The following is an 18,096-nucleotide window of genomic DNA, read 5'->3' on the forward strand; positions in this document are numbered from 1 at the left end:
CAAGGCTAGCACGGAAAAGGCAAAGCCGTCCCTCGTGGTGGTGCAGGCAGGAGGTATGGTGTGGACAGGACACCGACTGCCGGGCACGGGTCTGAGGGTGGTGCAGGAAGCGCCTCTCGAATCAAACCACCTCCTTTTCCGCTCCTTGCAGCTGGGACCTCAGCTCATGTTGCTATGGTTACAGCATCCCCTCCACACACCTCAGCCACTAAACGCCTTCTGCATTTCGGGCTGGAAGTGACCCGAAATGTCACCAGATCCAGGCTCTTCGCCCGGTCGGCACTTCTAGACTGTTGACTGCTAGCAGGCTGGTTATTTTCACCGAGTTACTCTTAGGGTCCCTAAAGGAGGACCGCGTCTTTTGTGGGGCTGGCTTGTTTCTCTCCGCCAGAACAGGGAGGCCCCGTTCTTTGAACAGCCGTGATCGGTATCAGTTAGAACTCCTTCTGTTGGAAGCGATCAAAAACCATATCCAATCTTTCTTAAGCAATAGAGGAAATTCATTGACTCAAGTATCTTTTTTTTTTTAATTTTTTTTTCAACGTTTTTATTTATTTTTGGGACAGAGAGAGACAGAGCATGAACGGGGGAGGGGCAGAGAGAGAGGGAGACACAGAATCAGAAACAGGCTCCAGGCTCCGAGCCAGCAGCCCAGAGCCTGACGCGGGGCTCGAACTCACGGACCGCAAGATCGTGACCTGGCTGAAGCCGGACGCTTAACCAACTGCGCCACCCAGGCGCCCCATTGACTCAAGTATCTTAAATAGCCCAGGGGCAGCCTGGCGTTAAGGCCGGCTGGTGTGGGTGCCCAGTTTCTCAGTCCCACTTGCTCTGTGTTAACACTCATGATTGCAAGGTAGCTGCACCAGGTTATATCCTTGGTTTGTAGCCAAAGGAGAAGAAAATGGTTTGATTTTGCTTGGGCTGGCTTAGAGCAAGTGCCTGTCCCTGAAAGCCCACGACAAGCAGGGCATGTAATACCCAGGTTGACCTAGACGGGATTCACCCACATGCACGCACACACACACACACACACACACACACACACACAGTCTCATGTGTCTGGAGAGAGGGAGAAGAATGGCCCTCCCAACAACCATCACGTGTCTGAGATCTCCCTGCTTTAAATCAACAAGTGAGCCTGCCAGTCTCACGGGTGCTGAGAGAAGACACAGACGCTGGCATCAGAGGATATGTCTGGGGTCCCCAAGATCACCCCTAGGTCCAATGATTCGCTAGGAGGAATCCCAAGACAGCATTATGTTCGCGGTCGTGGCCATGATTCATTGCAGTGAAAGGGGCCAGCAAAGGGAAAGACTCAGAGAGTGAGGTACAAAGGACACCAGGCTCAAGTGGCCAACGGTCCTGTCCCCGTGGTCACACGGGACAATTCTAATTCCCCCAGCAACAAGTTGTGACAGCACACGAGCGATGTTCCCAGCCAGGGAAGCTCGCGAGAGCCTCACGCCCGGGGTTCCTATGGTCAGCAGCCTCTCCAGAGCATTTTCCCTAACTCCAGGCTCCCAGAAGGAGAGCATGTAGCCAGCACGAGTGACACTCGTTGTATGAACAGTTTAGGCAGACTGACCCATTCTTACCAACCCTGGGGATGCTGGGAACCCTCCCCAAATGCCAGCTTTTATAAGCAACCAAAGGCCAACCTCATGAGCCAGCCTTCTAAGGACACTATTCAGGTGGGCTATGTCACAGAGACAAAGGAGTTTCCTCACAGCATCACAAGCAGCTTGTGCTTCACCTTTCCTTCTTTCCACCTGACCCCAAGTCCCAGGGCAAAGCAAAGGAGGGCACAGGTGATACTGTGCACACTGAGGGCTTGTGTCAAAGCCAAAGAACTCTGAGCGTAGACGACCCCGGTCTTTTATAATGGCCTCTGTGCAGACCTGGCCAAGTTTTGCCTCAGAGGGAAACATGACCTTTACTGGGCAGCAAACAGAGCTCTCTTTCTGCTCCGGAGGGAGACATCACCTCTCTCTTCCAAGGGTGTTTGCTGAAAACAACCTAGAAGAGGTAATCCAGAACAAAATGCCGTCAGCGCCTCTGCCCAGAGGACATACAGAAATGCGAGAGACCCTGGAGAGCTGTGTCCCAACGGGGGCCCCGACCCAAGTCAGGAATGTTGTCGGAAGCAGGAGGGGTGGCTGCGGGGAGGCACCCGTGGGTGTTCACACCAGCGGGGAAGATTATTTTCGCACAATAGTAATGACAGCAGTACATATTGAATAAGTGATTACTACCTTCCAGACCCTGTTCTAACGCTTTAGATGTTTTAACTCAATCGGTCCTTCATAAGTGAGAGACTCTAACAGGTAATCAACAGATCTCCATTGCTTTCGGAACACTACAGACGTAGGTAGGCAGACAGGTAGAGAAACATATGTGGTTGGGGCGCCCAGGGGGCTCAGTCGGTTGAGCATCTGACTCTTGATTTCAGCTCAGGTCATGATCCCAGGGTCATGGGATCGAGCCCCACGTTGGGCTCAGAGCTGAGCATGGAGACTGCTTGGGATTCACTCTCTCTCTCTCTGTGTCTCTCTCTCAAATAATAAATAAATAAATAAATAAATAAATAAATAAATAAATAAATATTTAAATTTAAATATATCTGGAGACATATTTGTCTCTCTCTATATTTTTGTACATATTTGTGTGTGTATATATATATTTGAGATGAGTTCAAACCAAGTTCAGCTTTGTTGACAAAGTACAAAACCATTGGCTTTAAAACAATTGAAAACTGCTGCTGTTAGCTAAATGTGTTTCCTTCCTTTTTTTTTTTTTTTTTGAAAGACAGCAGTTATGGGATGAGTTTCCACTAATTCAATAGGACAATTACTTCTGAAAAACATTTAAAAGTAGAATAGTATCAGTTGTTGTTGTGTGTGTGTGTTGTTTTTTTTTTTTTTTTTTTTTTTTTTACCTTCAGCAACGTTTTGCTAAGTAGTTTTCTTTAATGCACAGAACTCTGTACTGCTTCCTTTCAAGGTAGGAAGAGGAAATAGTGGCTGGTGTGGTGGTGCCCATGGTGATAGCAACTTGACCTCAATTAAGTTAAATTTCATCAGGAGGATGGAAGTGATGAGGAACCCAGTTAAGAGATCTGCCAGTGTGACAAGCGCTGGGGAGCTGTGTTTCTGGTTTGGGGGCAACTATCTTTTTTATATATACACACAAAACAGCTTTTAAAAATTTTATATTCTCCCCCAATATGCATCCAGCTCTCCCAAAGCTTCCCCTGTGCAAAAGTCTCCCGTTTAGGGTAGGCTGATTTGCCAATGCCTTTTTCCTTTCATTCATTTGTGGGACAAATATTTACGGAGTATCTCCCCTTTATCAGGCCTCTGCTGAGCACCAGAGGTGCTGCAGGGGACAAAACAAAGGTTCTGCATCGTGCAGCCTTCCTTCCAGCTGAAAGTGGGGGGGGGGGGGGGGCGGCAGGAAACCAGGGCGAGAAGAGGTGAGGTGAGTGAGGCATTCTCCTTGAACGCAAAATGTAAAGGGGCACCCGAAAACCTAGCAACCAAGATACATTTTATTTTGATGCAATATTTAAACAATCATAATCAGGGGCGCCTGGGTGGCGCAGTCGGTTAAGCGTCCGACTTCAACCAGGTCACGATCTCGCGGTCCGTGAGTTCGAGCCCCGCATCAGGCTCTGGGCTGATGGCTCAGAGCCTGGAGCCTGTTTCCGATTCTGTGTCTCCCTCTCTCTCTCTCTGCCCTCCCCCCTTCATGCTCTGTCTCTCTCTGTCCCAAAAATAAATAAATGTTGAAGAAAAAAAAATTTTTAAACAATCATAATCAATGCAAAAAAAAATCCACGGCACACAAGATGTCAAAATTTAAATTTATAATATGATGCCAGGGGTGGTAGGTGCCATGATGAAATTAAATCAAGGTGGGGGTAGTGGTCAGGGGAGAAGCTCGGAGGAGGGGTCCTAGAGCAGACATTGAGTCACACAAGGGAGCCAGCCTGGCCCACAGGGGAAGAGAGTGTTCCTGGAGAGGGGACAGCAAGGCAGGTGCCCAGAGGTAGAAACATACCTGGAGCCCTCAGAGGAGAGAAGGGGCCAGTGTGACTGGGGCCAAGAGAGGTGGGGGTGCTGGGGGGAAGGGGGAGACATGAGCTCGGATGGGTAGACATAAGGCCTGTATATTCCTGGAATATGTTTAATATTTCCCTAAGACTGCAAATTAAGAGTACATTTTTTTTTTTGTCCTGAATTATCTCAGTAATTACTTCCATTTCCCACTTTATTTTACTTTAACCCTCCTTCGGACATCCTCTTAAGTGTAACCTTGAATGATGTGGCTGTAAAAGTCTTAAAGAACCGTAACACATATTTGTTGGTTTTTCATGCCAGCTCTCAAAATGAGTCACTTTGCCTGTCAGCCTTGTCCAGACAGAATTTTATTTATTTGTATTTGTATTTTTTTTATTGAGAGAGAGAGAGAGAGAGAGAGAGAGAGAGAGGGAGAGGGAGAGAGAGGGAGAGAATCTTAAGCAGGTTCCATGCCCAGCACAAAACCTGACGCGGGGCTCGCTCCCACAACCCCGGGATCACGACCTGAGCCGAAATCGAGAGTCAGACATTCAGACTAAGCCACCCAGGTGCCCCCAGACAGAATTTCAAACTACAGCGCAGGGGGAGAGCTCACAGGAAATCAAACCCTCAAGGGTTCAGAAGACTAAAACATTTGAAACAATTGCAACAGGCAGTAGGAACATTTAAACTACTTGATCTTGGCCGAGGCCTCAGGAGCTGGTGAATGAGATACATATTCGTATTACCTGCAGCAATATTTTCTATGTACGACCGGATATTCTTCCACGGTGAGTGAGTCCAAACTTTTTCTCAAATTCTCCAGTGGGTCCCAACACCCTTTTGGGATTAAGAAATACTGGTTTTGCTAGGGGCTCATGGTTTTCTTTCTGTTGGTGTCATCCATCTCCCGCCCTTCACATCCACAGCCTGGCTGGGGCAAAGCTGTCGTCAAAGATCCTCACAAGGGAATATCCTGTGTCAGTTCGTTCAGCAAAGGCAGTGGAACGTAACAGCAGCTGATGACTCCAGCGTGTCTAATGTGGCTCAAGCAAAATGGCACAAAGCACGTGAAGGACACCGAGTGAGGTACCTGATACTTAGCCAGCTCTCAACACAAATGAGTTGCTACCGCCGATATTAACTATATAAAAGCTTAAGCTGTGTATTTTCGGTAGCACAGCATAGCCTAATAGCCAATACTCTAAATGAGGAAACCAAGGAGGAAGAGAAAAAAGAATCCAGCTGCCTGAGTTTCAACGGCCCACCCAGTGGTCACTGCTTTGCTGGGTGTCACGGTAGCTTTGGGGGAGAGGTTAAGGAACATGGCATTTGTAGTTCCATGGGCCTCACTTGAGAAGGCCTCTCATCTTGAACTCCTGTTACTCACCTGCCGTGTGCCCCTGAGCCAAGACACCTTGCACAGCTCAGTCTCAGGTCTGTCATTCGGAAAATGGAAGGCGTTGTACCCCCTGCCTCCTAAGTTACAAAGACAGAGGAAACCGTGCCTCCCGATCTCCCGGTCCACCGCCAAGGTTAAATGCAGAGCAGGTATTTCTATTTTCACTTCTCCAAATGAACTAGGGGAGGGGCAGGCTTTGTTGCCAGAAAAGAGCACTGGTTTGAGAGTCTGTCTAAAGATCTTTGGGTTTATGCTATTCCGTCCCTGATTTTCCGTCCTTTGGGGGAGAAAAGTAATCTTGGAACCCAGTCCCAGCTCTCCCTCCTACCAGCTGTGGGACCTTGGGCGAGTCCTTTGATCTTTCCAGGCCTCTATTTCTGTACTTGTAAGTGGATTCCCCTAGTACGTAGCAGTTTTAGGGCCTGCCCAAACTGGACTTATCACCCTCGCTGAACGTGTCTGTACTTCCTTTGGGCTTATTGTGGAAATACATACTGAGCGAGCCAAAGGTTCTTCCAGGCACCGAGGCTACGATGGGGACTAAAACAAAGTCCCCACGCTCACAGTTTACAATTCCTGTGATCGGCATAAAAATAAATCATAAGGCAATGAGAGACCAACGGATTAGAAGGTTTATTTTCTTTAAATTCCCATCAATTGCAGTCACAGAGAATCCAATGTTACAGTCCTTGAAGTTTTCATATCCACGTTTTCTGTTCCCAGCTGGGGAATATTTTCAAGGTTGTTTGTTTGTTTGTTTATGTCTCACTGTGGTCAGCAAGGTAACATCCAATCGTATAGGTCCACCTTACTCGCTGTGGTGAGACTTTCCCCTAATATTTACCATAATTAAAGGAAAAACTGGAAAGAGAGCCAAGAGCCTGAAAGCAGACAGTCATGGATTTTAGCCGGGGTTTTGCAAGGGATTTGGCCTCTCATTATGGACCTAACACAACCTATCTCTTGGAAAAGGCAAGTAAACACCAGTGTAGCCTTGATAAAGCTGCCTCTGTTCACTACACCTGCTTTTTAATAAATAAATAAAGGGGGCTGTGGATCAGATACATTCCTGGACCAACTCTGCAACATTTCATCTATAGCCGGTCCACACGGCAGTATGAAAGTTGCAGGCCTAGAGAATCTTACTCCCCCAGAACCTACTAGAACACCACTTCACGGGATTTGTTGAGAGTGTTAAAGTCACGGTGGTGCTCAGTTACAAGTTCTCCTTTGCACACGTGATGGTTCTCTGACACAACAGATGTCATTCACATGCATCATTAATTGCATTAATAAAATGCACCCCTTTCCCTCCAGGCGCTCCCATTCCGGGGATGTGCCAGACCCACAGTCAGACGTGCTGGGGTGGGTCGGGGCCCGAGAACCGGGGGTGCTCCTGAGTCACGCCCGCTCCCGAACCGCGGCGAGCGACCGCCACAGGGCGGCAGAAATTCAGCGCCCACCGGGAGGAGGGAGGGACGCCCCGCCAGCCCCTCGGCGCGCAAGGCTTCGCGCGCGCTCCGGCAGGCCTGGCCGCGGGGCCTCGCCCACCGCCTAGCGACGCTCTCCATGGCAACCGGGGCTTGGCAACGGATCCGCCCCCACTGCGTCGCGTCGGGCGTATTGCGTCATCCAGGCGCGCCGGAAGTGACTGCGGCGGTCGCCGGGAACTCCCGGAAGTGGTCGCTGCTGGGGATTCTGACTCCCGGTTTGCGATGGGTTGCGACGGAGGAACCATCCCCAAGAGACACGAACTGGTGAAGGGGCCGAAGAAGGTTGAGAAGGTCAGCGACGTGGGCCCGGTGGGGGCCGGGGGTGTGGGGTCCCCAGGGAGCGAGGGGGAGGTGGGGGTGGTGTGAGCCAGCGGGGCTCCTGACGCTGCCGTGCTCATTTGGAGAACTCAGAATTACCGACAGTATTAATATCAGACCTTTATTGAGTGCTTGCTTTTGCCGTCCACCTGGGGGTACGCTTTATATGGGGTAGCTCGTACAGTTCTTACTGTCATTATCCTCGCTCTTCGGACTTAGAAATTGAGGGCCGAGAGGACAAAGTTACCCCGCTAGTTAAGTGCCAGGGCCAGGATTTAAAGCCCGTCTGCCGTTAGTTAGTAACAAGGATACGGGTGGCTGCTGTTGATTGAGTTTTGTACACACCAACTTCCTTTTCTCCGGGAATTCTTCCCAAAGGTTCCCTTATCCACACGGGAGCAGGCCCTGCTCCTAAAAAACTATGTTACCACTCTGTGCACTGCCTTCGTGGTTGATTAAGGTCCGTCACAGAGAAAGGTAAGCTCCCTGTGGCAGAGGCTTTGCCTTTTCCCCCTCTACAACTAGCACAGTTCCTGGCACAGTAAATATGGTGAGTACCCAATGAATGAGCGGGTAGTTGTTAATTCCCATAGGTAACTGAGAACATTGTATATAATTTCCATGCTACTAACAGGAAAATTGAGTCAGTAACATGACCAAGATCACACAACTGATAGCTAATGAAGCCGGGATTTCCAACCATTTATGCAGGAATTCAAAGGTAGCATTAGCAATTTTTTTTAATGCTTTATTTATTTATTTTTTAATAATTTACGCCCGTCATGGGGCACCAACCCCTTGACATCAAGATCGAGAGTCACATGCTCTACCGACTAAGCCAGGCGCCCCAAAGCATTAGTAATTGCTTTTTAATAACAGAAGGCGCCCCGAAGTGTTAGTAATTACTTTTTAATAACAGAAGGCACGTAAAGCACCCAGTTTAGTGCCCGGCACACGTGGGTGCTCCATGTATTCTCCATTCAGCAGGTGGAGAAAGCTTTTGGAAAGGTAAATCTCATATATCACCACTGTATTTAAAACCGCCCGGCAGCTTTTTGTCATATTCAGAAGAAAATCCCACCAGGTCTTGTGTGATCAGATGCCTTGTCTCTCTCACCCCTCATCTTCTACCCCCCTCCAGGTCTTTGGTTCTGTTTCAGTGACACAGGCCTTTGTTCTTCAGCCTGGAGTAGAATGTCCACAACCTGATACATCGTTCGCTGAGATACCATTCATCTCTGTTACTTTGTTCAGTTCTTTCCTCAAATGTCATTTCAGTCCACTGTTGCAAAATACATTCCCTCTCTATTCTCTTCTGCTGCTTTGTTTTTCTCTATGGTATTTAATCACAGTTTTTATTTGTTTATTGTCTGTCCTTCTCTTACGTGAACAGAGACCTTGTGTGTCTTACCTCTGCCACACAGTCAGCACCTGGTAAATAAGTGTTGGATGCAAGAATGAATGAGCGCTCAAGAGATTGGAGGCGCCCTCTGATCACACCTACATGTGCATAGGCTCATGCTGGATAGTCAACACTCATAAGAGCTTTGCCAGAAAAGCATGCAGCTGGTTTTGTTAATGGCCAGGGCTGAAGAGGAGCACCTTAATGAAAAGCTCGGCAGGGTGTCAGAAGGGGATAGAAAAGAAGAAAGGGTGATCGGAGACAGCCGGAGCGCTCAGGCAGGATAGATTTGTGTATTCTTATTTGTTCAACAAATACTTTATTAAATGCTTGCCATGGGCACCATTCTAGGCCCTGGGGACACAGCAGGGAACAGAGTCCAGCCTTTGCATTGCTTACATTTCGGATAGATATATAGTAATTAAAAAAAAATTTTTTTTTAATGTTTATTTATTTTGGGGGGCGGGGAGGGCAGAGAGAGAGGGAGACACAGAATCCGAAGCAGGCTCCAGGCTCTGAGCTGTCAGCACAGAGCTCCATGTGGGGCCTGAACCTACGAACCCACCGAGCCACCCAGGTGCCCCAGATATATAGTAATTTAATATTTTTGATTACTCATATGGTGTGTTTGGTCTGGAATTTAAGACCTTGCCCTGAAAAGAAGACAGACCTTGGAAAAAAATGTTTTCAGAAGTTTTGGGGGGTTACCAATTTTTGGATCCTTGGGCAAAGATTAGTTTATGGCTTTTCTCCCTGCCCCCACCTCTCCCGATATTTTTTGAATCAGCTGAGGACTATGGGTAAAGAAGGTAAGGGATCCAGAAAGTAGATCCTGGACTTGAATGGCTTTTTTGCATCTGCAGACAATGTAGTAAATTGACCTCACTGGTGGCAGGTTTTCTCAGGGCTCAGCTACAGTGTGAATTTTGATAAAAGCTGTTTAAGCTGTCAAGGTGTGGCTCTTGGACCTGGGGTATAGATAGAATAACAGTTGCCATAATGCGGGTTTTGTTTTTATTTTGTTCTGTTTGAAATAATAGGCAATAGAAAGTAGCGATTAGAAGCATGGTCTCTGGAGCCGGCCTGCTTGGGTTCTTAGCTCCTTCATCTGCTTGTTGAGTGACCTTGGACATGTAACCTAACCTCTTGGTACTCCCAATTCCTCAATAACAAAGTAAAAATACTAAGCTACAGGGTTTTTATGAGGGCTAAAAGATTAAGTCACAGAAACTGCTTAACATAGCGCTTGGCACACAGTAAACACGTAAGCAGTTGTTACTGTAGAAATTAAATTGAAGGGAATTTTTCCTCATTTTTGTCTTTTCCTATTTTGTCCCACTTATGCCATCCTATTATATTATTCAGGTTTGGCATTTTAGGAGGGGAAAAGAGTGGGACGTGGAATATTATGTAGGTGAAGTAGCATTTGAGGGCAATGGAAGGTCTTATGTTTGGGTTTTCATAATGTGGGTAAGGATTTGATATGCTCCCTAATGAACAGTGTTAAATTGGTGATTTTTATTAAGAATTCTGTAGCCTTTGGGCACCTGGGTGGCTCAGTTGGTTAAGTGTCCAACTTCACCTCAGGTCATGATCTTGCAGTCTATGAGTTCGAGCCCCACATCGGGCTCTGTGCTGACAGCTCAGGGCCTGGGACCTGCTTCGGATTCTCTCTCTCCCTCTCTCTCTACCCCTACCTCTCTCTCTCTCTCTCTCTCTCTCTCTCTCTCTCAAAAATAAACATTAAAAAAAGTTTTTTAACTACATTAAAAGAATTCTGTAGTCTTTGTGCTGAACTTTAAAAAACAACAAACCTGTTTTCTGAGTCCTGAGTCCTTATATTCTGCTAAAGCTTTGGAGCCTTTCCCATTGATAGAAATTAAGCAGTACTGCTTATTGTTTTCTGTATGGCTTCTCTAACTTACTGTTAAGATACAAATTAGTATTTGGGCTAATACTGGCCAGGGCTGCCTGGCTGGCTCAGTTGAAAGAGTGTGTGACTCTTGATCTTGGGGTTGTGAGTTCGAGCCCCACATTGATTGTAGAGATTACTACAAAAAATAAATAACTCAAAAGGATGCAAATGCTAATATTTATATGCAGCTTGCATAGGCAATTTAATTATTTGATGTGAATGTTTTGTTTTAGGTATCACATTTAGAGGGAACTTATTTGACATGGTGTTGATTACTTTGACTTTTTAAGTCCCAGCCTCGTGTGTTGCTATCTTTGATTTCAAAGACAAAAATCATCACGTGGGGTAAAACTGAATTAGCCTTTATATGTAGAACTGCGGACCATATGTCTTTCGGAGGTGAAAGTTAATTGAAAGGATTTTTTTTTTTCCCCCCTTAGGTTGACAAAGATGCTGAACTAGTGGCCCAGTGGAACTATTGTACTTTAAGTCAGGAAATACTAAGGCGACCCATAGTTGCCTGTGAACTCGGCAGGTATGGTTCCTTTACTTAATTGAGATGAGTTTTTATTCAGTAATTTTTAAAAGAATTTCAGTGTGTAAGTACAGTTCTTGATTCATGAAATGTGAATCATCTCAAACAAATGTGTGAAGCCTAGGTTATCATTCCTTGTCTCTGACCATGTTTCTGCATTTTCCTATTCAGTTTGATTTATTTAATTCATGATCTGAAAATTCTGGGGCCAGGAGGAGCTCTGTTATAAACATAAATGCATGAAGGAGCCTTGTGGGGCTGTAGGGAGTGGTGGGGACTGGAGAAAACTGGAGAGTCCGTGTCCTGTCTGAAAGGGCAGCTGCTACTCATTTCTAGTCAGCTGTTGCTGTTCCAGAAAGTGGGCCCAGTGCTTCCAGAACCTCTGATTTTTTTTTTTCAGGGAAAGTTGAAAATGTGTACCTTTATATTAAATTTCCATACTGTTCAGATCCCAATCAGTCCTCAGATTGCCAGGTTACAACCCTTGGTTTAAACTACTTTCTTTCTTTGTATGCTGTGGAGATAGTTGAACCAGGATTTAATTTACCTTTTTAGCGACGCAAGCCACGTCTGTTATCCAGTGTAGATGACTTGGATTGAGCTCAGTTTAGTTCTTCCTCCTTTGTGTGGCGGTTGATTGTTGCCACAGTGTTTGGACTGACCCTTATTGTTGCAGACTTTATAACAAAGATGCCGTCATTGAATTCCTTTTGGACAAATCTTCCGAAAAGGCTCTTGGGAAGGCAACATCTCACATTAAAAGCATCAAGGTAAGACAGGTGATTCTGAAGTGCTCCAAGGGTGTCAGTGGTTAAGATTTATTTTGTAGAATTCGTGCACATTATAGACTGAAGGCTGAGATTTGGAATTCCACTCCCACCCAGCCATCTAATAAGAGTGTGATTTGGGGTAGGTCACTTAAAGCTCAAGCCAGAAATTCCCACACCTGGCCTTCCTGCATTATAAATCTGTTATGATGTAATACGTACAGAAGAACTTTGAAAATTGTTAATGTGATGAATAAATGTTTGGAGACATCATTTTTGTATTTAAAGCTTGGCTACTTGAATTTTTTATTCAATTCTATAATTCTTCTAGAACTAGAGACTTCTAGGTAGATCACTATGAAATCAGTGTAGTATTTCTTGCTACTTAGGCATTCTGATTGGCAGTTAAAGTTCTTTCATAAAAATGGGAAAACAAGGGGGTACCTGGGTGGCTCAGCCGGTTAAGCATCCGACTTCAGCTCAGGTCATGATCTCATGGTTCATGGGTTCGAGCCCTGCATCGGGCTCTGTGCTGACAGCTCAGAGCCTGGAGCCTATTTCAGATTATGTGTCTCCCTCTCTCTCTGCCCCTCCCCCACTCGCGCTCTGTCTCTCTGTCTCAAAAATAAATAAACATTAAAAAAAGGTTTTTTTTAAATGGAAAAACAAGATTTTTAGTAAAGGAAGTTGGTTGAGAGGACAAAATCTTTCAAATCTGGTCGATGGGAGAAAAATCAGAAAAGTGGCAGAGAACTTGGGGACCATCAAGCTTGTCAAACACTTCATTCCACAAGTGGGAATTCTCACTATCCATGACTTTTTGAGGCCACACAATGAATGACGCATTTAACCCAGAACCAGAATCCCTGACTCCCCATATAAGGCTTCGGGTTTTTCTTTTCTTTTTCTTTTAAAAATTTTTATTATGATATTAGGTTTTTTGTTTGAATTCTTGCAATGATTACAGGATACAAGAAAAGTTAATTTCAGGCAAATTAGTAATTCTGAGATGTAGCTAAAGTCATGCTTTAGAAATAACCATGTTGATTTCTGTCACCTTTTATCTTGGGAAGAGAATTCATTCCTTAAAAGACCCATGGTAGCGTAGTGATCTTATTTGAATATGATGATCATTGAAGTTAATTTATATAGTTCCATATTTAAAATAATATTCAGGGGGCGCCTGGGTGGCGCAGTCGGTTGAGCGTCCGACTTCAGCCAGGTCACGATCTCGCGGTCTGTGAGTTCGAGCCCCGCGTCAGGCTCTGGGCTGATGGCTCAGAGCCTGGAGCCTGTTTCCGATCTGTGTCTCCCTCTCTCTCTGCCCCTCCTCCGTTCATGCTCTGTCTCTCTCTGTCCCAAAAATAAATAAACGTTGAAAAAAAAAAAATAAAAAAAAAAATAATATTCAAGGTACATGGCTGGACTTTTAATTTTAATGCAAAAAAGAAAAAAATTCCAAGAAATCAGAACTGTAAAAGCAGAAGGATTCAGATAAAATGATGCAAATATGCCAGATTATCATTACTGTCATATACTAGTCCACACATACTTAGAGAACTTGAGGAGACACATGGCCGCATCAACCAGGAAGCCAACCCAAGGCACAGTGGCTTTCCTTTCAAGGCTCTCGGCTGCTGTCCGGAGTGCTGAAATCAAAATGGTGGGTTAAATGTCAGATGCTCAAGTGGAGCCATTAGATCACTCCTTGTGAAGGTGAATTTTTGAAAACCTGAATGGCCAGATCTTGGGATCTAATAGTATTCTGTGGCTAATATTCTGCTTTGGATATTAGACCGTGGTCTCATAGATTTTACTGTCTGTTCAGTTATTAAATAAACATGGGTGGCCAGTAATATGGAACACCTCAGTGAGGATTCATCTGCAGAGAAGGAAAATGTTCCTTTCTGGATGAAACTGATACAGAGCTTTCTCTTAGTGACATAGTTTTTCATGTCCAAAGTTACTTTCCCCTAAATGTCAAAATAATTGTAAAGTAGAAATTAACTAATTCACTTGCCAGTCAGTGAATTGGAAAACTCGTTTTCTATCACAATTTGTGGTTTCAGTTTTTCTTCATATTATAAGTGACGGCCAAAGGAAAGTAGGAAGAAGAGGTTTGGACGGGAAAGGACTGTAGTAACAATTTCTCTGCTGACTTCGGCGGTTGTTGAGGCTAAGGAGGATCCACTTATCAGATGAATTCTTAAAATATTGATGTTTTTTCACAGAATGTGACAGAACTAAGGCTTTCTGATAATCCCGCCTGGGAAGGGGATAAAGGAAACACAAAGGGTGACAAACACGATGACCTCCAGCGGGCACGTTTCATCTGCCCCGTTGTGGGCTTGGAGATGAATGGCCGGCACAGGTCAGTAATGGACGTGGGGCAGCTGATGGAGAGTCCGGTCAGGTGGACGGGCACTGTTAGGGTTTGCGCTGTAGCTTTATGATCGCACAGACTGCTTAAAGCGTCCTTTGGTTTGGGGGTGCCTCGGAGGCAACAGAGCTGGCACAAGGCCGTGTTAACTCCCTGGCGGCCGTTTGTGACATGGCGTCCAAGTGCGCTCAGCTTCGGTGCCTGTGCCTTCTGTTCCCGACGGGAGGAGAGCCGAAAGTAGGGAGGGAGTTTTAAAATTCCTCATGCGACACGGGAGGTGCATTGTTTGGTCTTTTCCTCTGGGAGAGAAAGCAAAGGACAAATGTTGCCCACCAGACGACTTCCATTTCCTCATAACTGCCGAAAAACAGGCAGTGGAAAATCGTTTTACCGAATGTGTGGTCAGTCAGTCAGCTAAAGACCCAGCTGGTAATGGTAACTTGCTTTAAATTTGGAGCGAACAGATCCTCTGACCAGAGCACCAGAAATCTTAAGGTTGACATTTGTGTAGCGAACGTAAGTGACCTGTGTACTTCTGCCTTAAAAAATATGAGTGTTGAATGGCTTAGTAGGTGCCTTTTTATAGGATGCCTCATTGTGAGCCAAGGGTTTAACCTCTTTTCCCACCATTTAGAAATATCTTTAAAAGCTGGTTGTCCCAGTTGTCATCTGGAATCTTCTGCCTAACACATTACATGTGGAAGGTAGTAATTTTTGACCATTTTCATTCAGGAAATGGGGTTAGGCTGGGGGCGGAGGGGAGACGTAGCTCACCTAAGTAAAAACTTCTGTTGGTCTGTAAACAACCACATTGAACCTGGAGCATTCTGGCACCTTTGTACACTTCTGCTTAACAGACGTGTGTGCTCCGTGCGGGGCAAACTGTGCCTGAGGGAGGAAGCACCGTGCTCCGAATTGGAATAACCTGTGGCTCTATGGATTTGGAGAGAAGTAAAATTTTTGGCCCAGGGAGCTTTTAAAGATGCTACTCTTCAGACAGTGTGAATTTAAATCCTTTAAGCCCCTCAGAGTTTACCATTTAGTGGTAACTGAGGTGGTGGGTGTGTTAATTGGCTTGATGGTGATCATTTCACAGTGTGTGTACGTATCAAATCATCAAGTTGTGCACCCTGAATGTATATAATTTGTGTTTGTCAATTATACCTAAATAGAGCTGAAAGAAGAATTAATTAGTTAAAAAGCTAAAGTTCACTGTTAGGGTCAAGCAGGCAATATTCTGGGGAAGCCGACTCACCTACCTAAGCTTGTCCTACTTTTGTGTGTGTTTCTGCACATGGGTGCATACACATTATCTCGAAGTGAAAGTCATAACATAAAGGTCAGCACCTCTGCCTAGTTCCTTTCTCGGTCTCCCTCACCCCCAAGGAAAACCCCCTGACCGTGGAGCAGTCCCTCCCATTCCCCAGCCCCTGGCCACCGCCAGTCTGCTGTCTGTCTGCATGGATTTGCCTCTTCTGGATACTGCCTATACGTAGAATCATTCAGTGTTTGACCTTTTGTGTCTGGCTTCCCACTTTTTTTTGTTTAAAGAAAACCATGGTTCACCCTGAAAGAGGAACTTAGCAGAAACAGACTCAACTCTGGGGTCTTGAGCAGGGGTTACCTATAGCTTTTGCTTCAATTGTGGTTTTCCTAGTTTTTCCCTTTCATCCCCTGGCTAATCTCTCTTTTCTCTTCCCAGTGAATTTGTGTGTTTTGGCTTTGCCCTCCTGCTATTAATAGGGCCTCCACACTAGAAAATTGATTTGGGGGTTACTTTGTGCATTTATTAAATGTTATATAATAAAGATTCAAATATAGAGAAAAATAGAAATAAGTGACTGGTGTAATGAAAACATTGAGCCTTTGTTTAAAGAAAAATAAACAAATTTAAATTACTAGTAGTTAGTAAGCATCCATAAAATAGAATTTTTTTTTTTGGTCGTAAACAACAGTAAGTGAATTTAGTATGGTTGTTGTTAATTGGGTTTTTGTTGAGGCAAGCTGCATCCACTATAATCCCTAGGGAATTGGAGAGACCTTCTATTGTGGCATTTTTAGAGGAACAGGTAAAGTAAAATGTACACCTGATGATTTTTGCCCCTTTCCCCCAGTCCTCGCCTCCAGCGGCAGCATTCTTGGTTGTTTGGAGTTTAATGCCCTCTGCAGACCCGCCCAGCACCAATGCACATACACCGCACTTCCCTACGCCTCTGCCAATAGAAATGTAAACGTGTTCAACACAGTATACATATCGTAACCTCTTTTTTGTCCTTCTTCTCTAATTTGAGTGTGTTTTTATAGCCTTGCATACAGATTTACCTTACTCTTGTTATAGCTGTGTGAGTGTTCCTAACTTACGTACCCATTCCTCTGCTCACAAACATTTAGGTGCTTTCTTTTTCCTTGTTCCAAGCAGCGCTGTCTTACACAACTTCATAAATACATATTTACGCATCTGTACCCTCGTGGGCAGGTTTTATAGGAGACATTCCGAAAGGTGATTCTTGTGTGGGACTCTGCCAAATTGTCCTTCTAAGATGCACCGTGCTGCACCACCCCCCGCCCCCAACAGACATGCCTGTTTCCTCAGTTTCCTGCTGGACACCTTCAGTCTCTTTTGTCACTGTCGGATATGTAAAACATTATATGACATTTTGCAGTGAATTTCTGTAACAGTTGAGGTTAAACATTTTTTATGTTTTGGCCAATTATAGTTCTTTTGTGAATCACATGTGAATGTCTTTTGCCCATTTTTCTAGCACACTGTTTATTTTTGCTTTTTAAGAGCATTTTGAATACTCATACTCAATCTCATATATATATATAAAATATTCTCTCTTTGAGTTCCTATTCTGTCTTTTGACTTTTTATGTTTGTGGTTTTATTTTTAATGTATTTATCTTATTTGTAGGAGAGACTTGATTCTAAAGGATTTTTGCAAGGCAGCAGGATTGGGACCATGGCCTGTATTTTTCTCTATTTCTGTTTCTTTTTCTACGTATAAATAGGTATATAGGACGTACTAGTTTTTTTCCTGTAATGGAATCAAATGTGACCATTTTTCTGTTTTAGTCCTTGGCCTTTGTCTAAACTGAACAAATGTTAGCTGATAATCCGGCTGTAATTTAAAAATTATTACTTAAGTCATCTTCCATTTTGGATTCCTTCTCCAGGTTTTGCTTCCTGCGGTGCTGTGGTTGTGTGTTTTCTGAACGAGCCTTGAAAGAGATAAAAGCAGAAGTTTGTCACACGGTGAGTTGTTGACACATGTCATTTGTTCCTTCTTGGTAGCTGAGGAAGTCACACGGTTTAGGGTTCCTCCTTCCATGTGTCATTTCAGCATGCTTCAGTTCTTTCTGAAATAGATCTGATTCGTTGTTTCTCTGCTCAAAGCCCTTCCATGGCTCGTCTTTGTTGGAAACAGACCCAGACAGCCTTTGGTGACCAGTCCCTGCAGGCCTGTCCGGCTCAGGCCAAGCTTGGGCTGCTCCCTGACCTCTCTGCTGTGCCTTTGTTCCGTCTTCCATGACCTACCAGCCTGGGGAGGTCATGCCCCCTGTGAACCTTTGCTGCTGAGCCTCCTTCCCTGTTCCCCCGGCACCTTGTTAGTTCGCTCTCCTCATCAGAATGTAATTGGTATTTCCATGGTGGTTTTCCCACAGGACTGGGCGGTTACTTTGTCCCCCCCCCCCCCCCCCCCCCGCCATAAGACTTTATTTATTTATTTATTTTAGAGTAGTTTTAGGTTCTCAGCAAATTAAGAGGAAAGTAAAGAATTTCCCCTATTCCTTCTGCCCCCCCCCCCCCCCCCGTCAACATC

At 45.1% G+C, this 18,096-nt stretch overlaps 1 protein-coding gene across 2 annotated transcripts in view; it reads left to right on the top strand.

Annotated features, from left to right (window-relative positions):
* The first annotated feature begins 7,092 nt into the window (after positions 1-7,092).
* Positions 7,093-18,096, top strand: part of RTF2 (replication termination factor 2) — a 42,143-nt gene continuing 31,139 nt past the window's right edge. For both annotated transcript variants that reach the window (XM_086702544.1, XM_086702545.1), the window contains exons 1-5: positions 7,093-7,247; positions 11,032-11,126; positions 11,803-11,896; positions 14,125-14,264; positions 17,450-17,528. In XM_086702544.1, the coding sequence (XP_086558670.1) occupies positions 7,179-7,247; positions 11,032-11,126; positions 11,803-11,896; positions 14,125-14,264; positions 17,450-17,528 (477 nt within the window). In that variant the 5' untranslated portion in view covers positions 7,093-7,178. The remainder of the gene's footprint in view (positions 7,248-11,031; positions 11,127-11,802; positions 11,897-14,124; positions 14,265-17,449; positions 17,529-18,096) is intronic.

This window comes from Puma concolor, chromosome A3, assembly GCF_028749965.1.
Source record: "Puma concolor isolate L17-30 chromosome A3, mPumCon1.1.hap2, whole genome shotgun sequence".
NCBI lineage: Eukaryota > Metazoa > Chordata > Mammalia > Carnivora > Felidae > Puma > Puma concolor.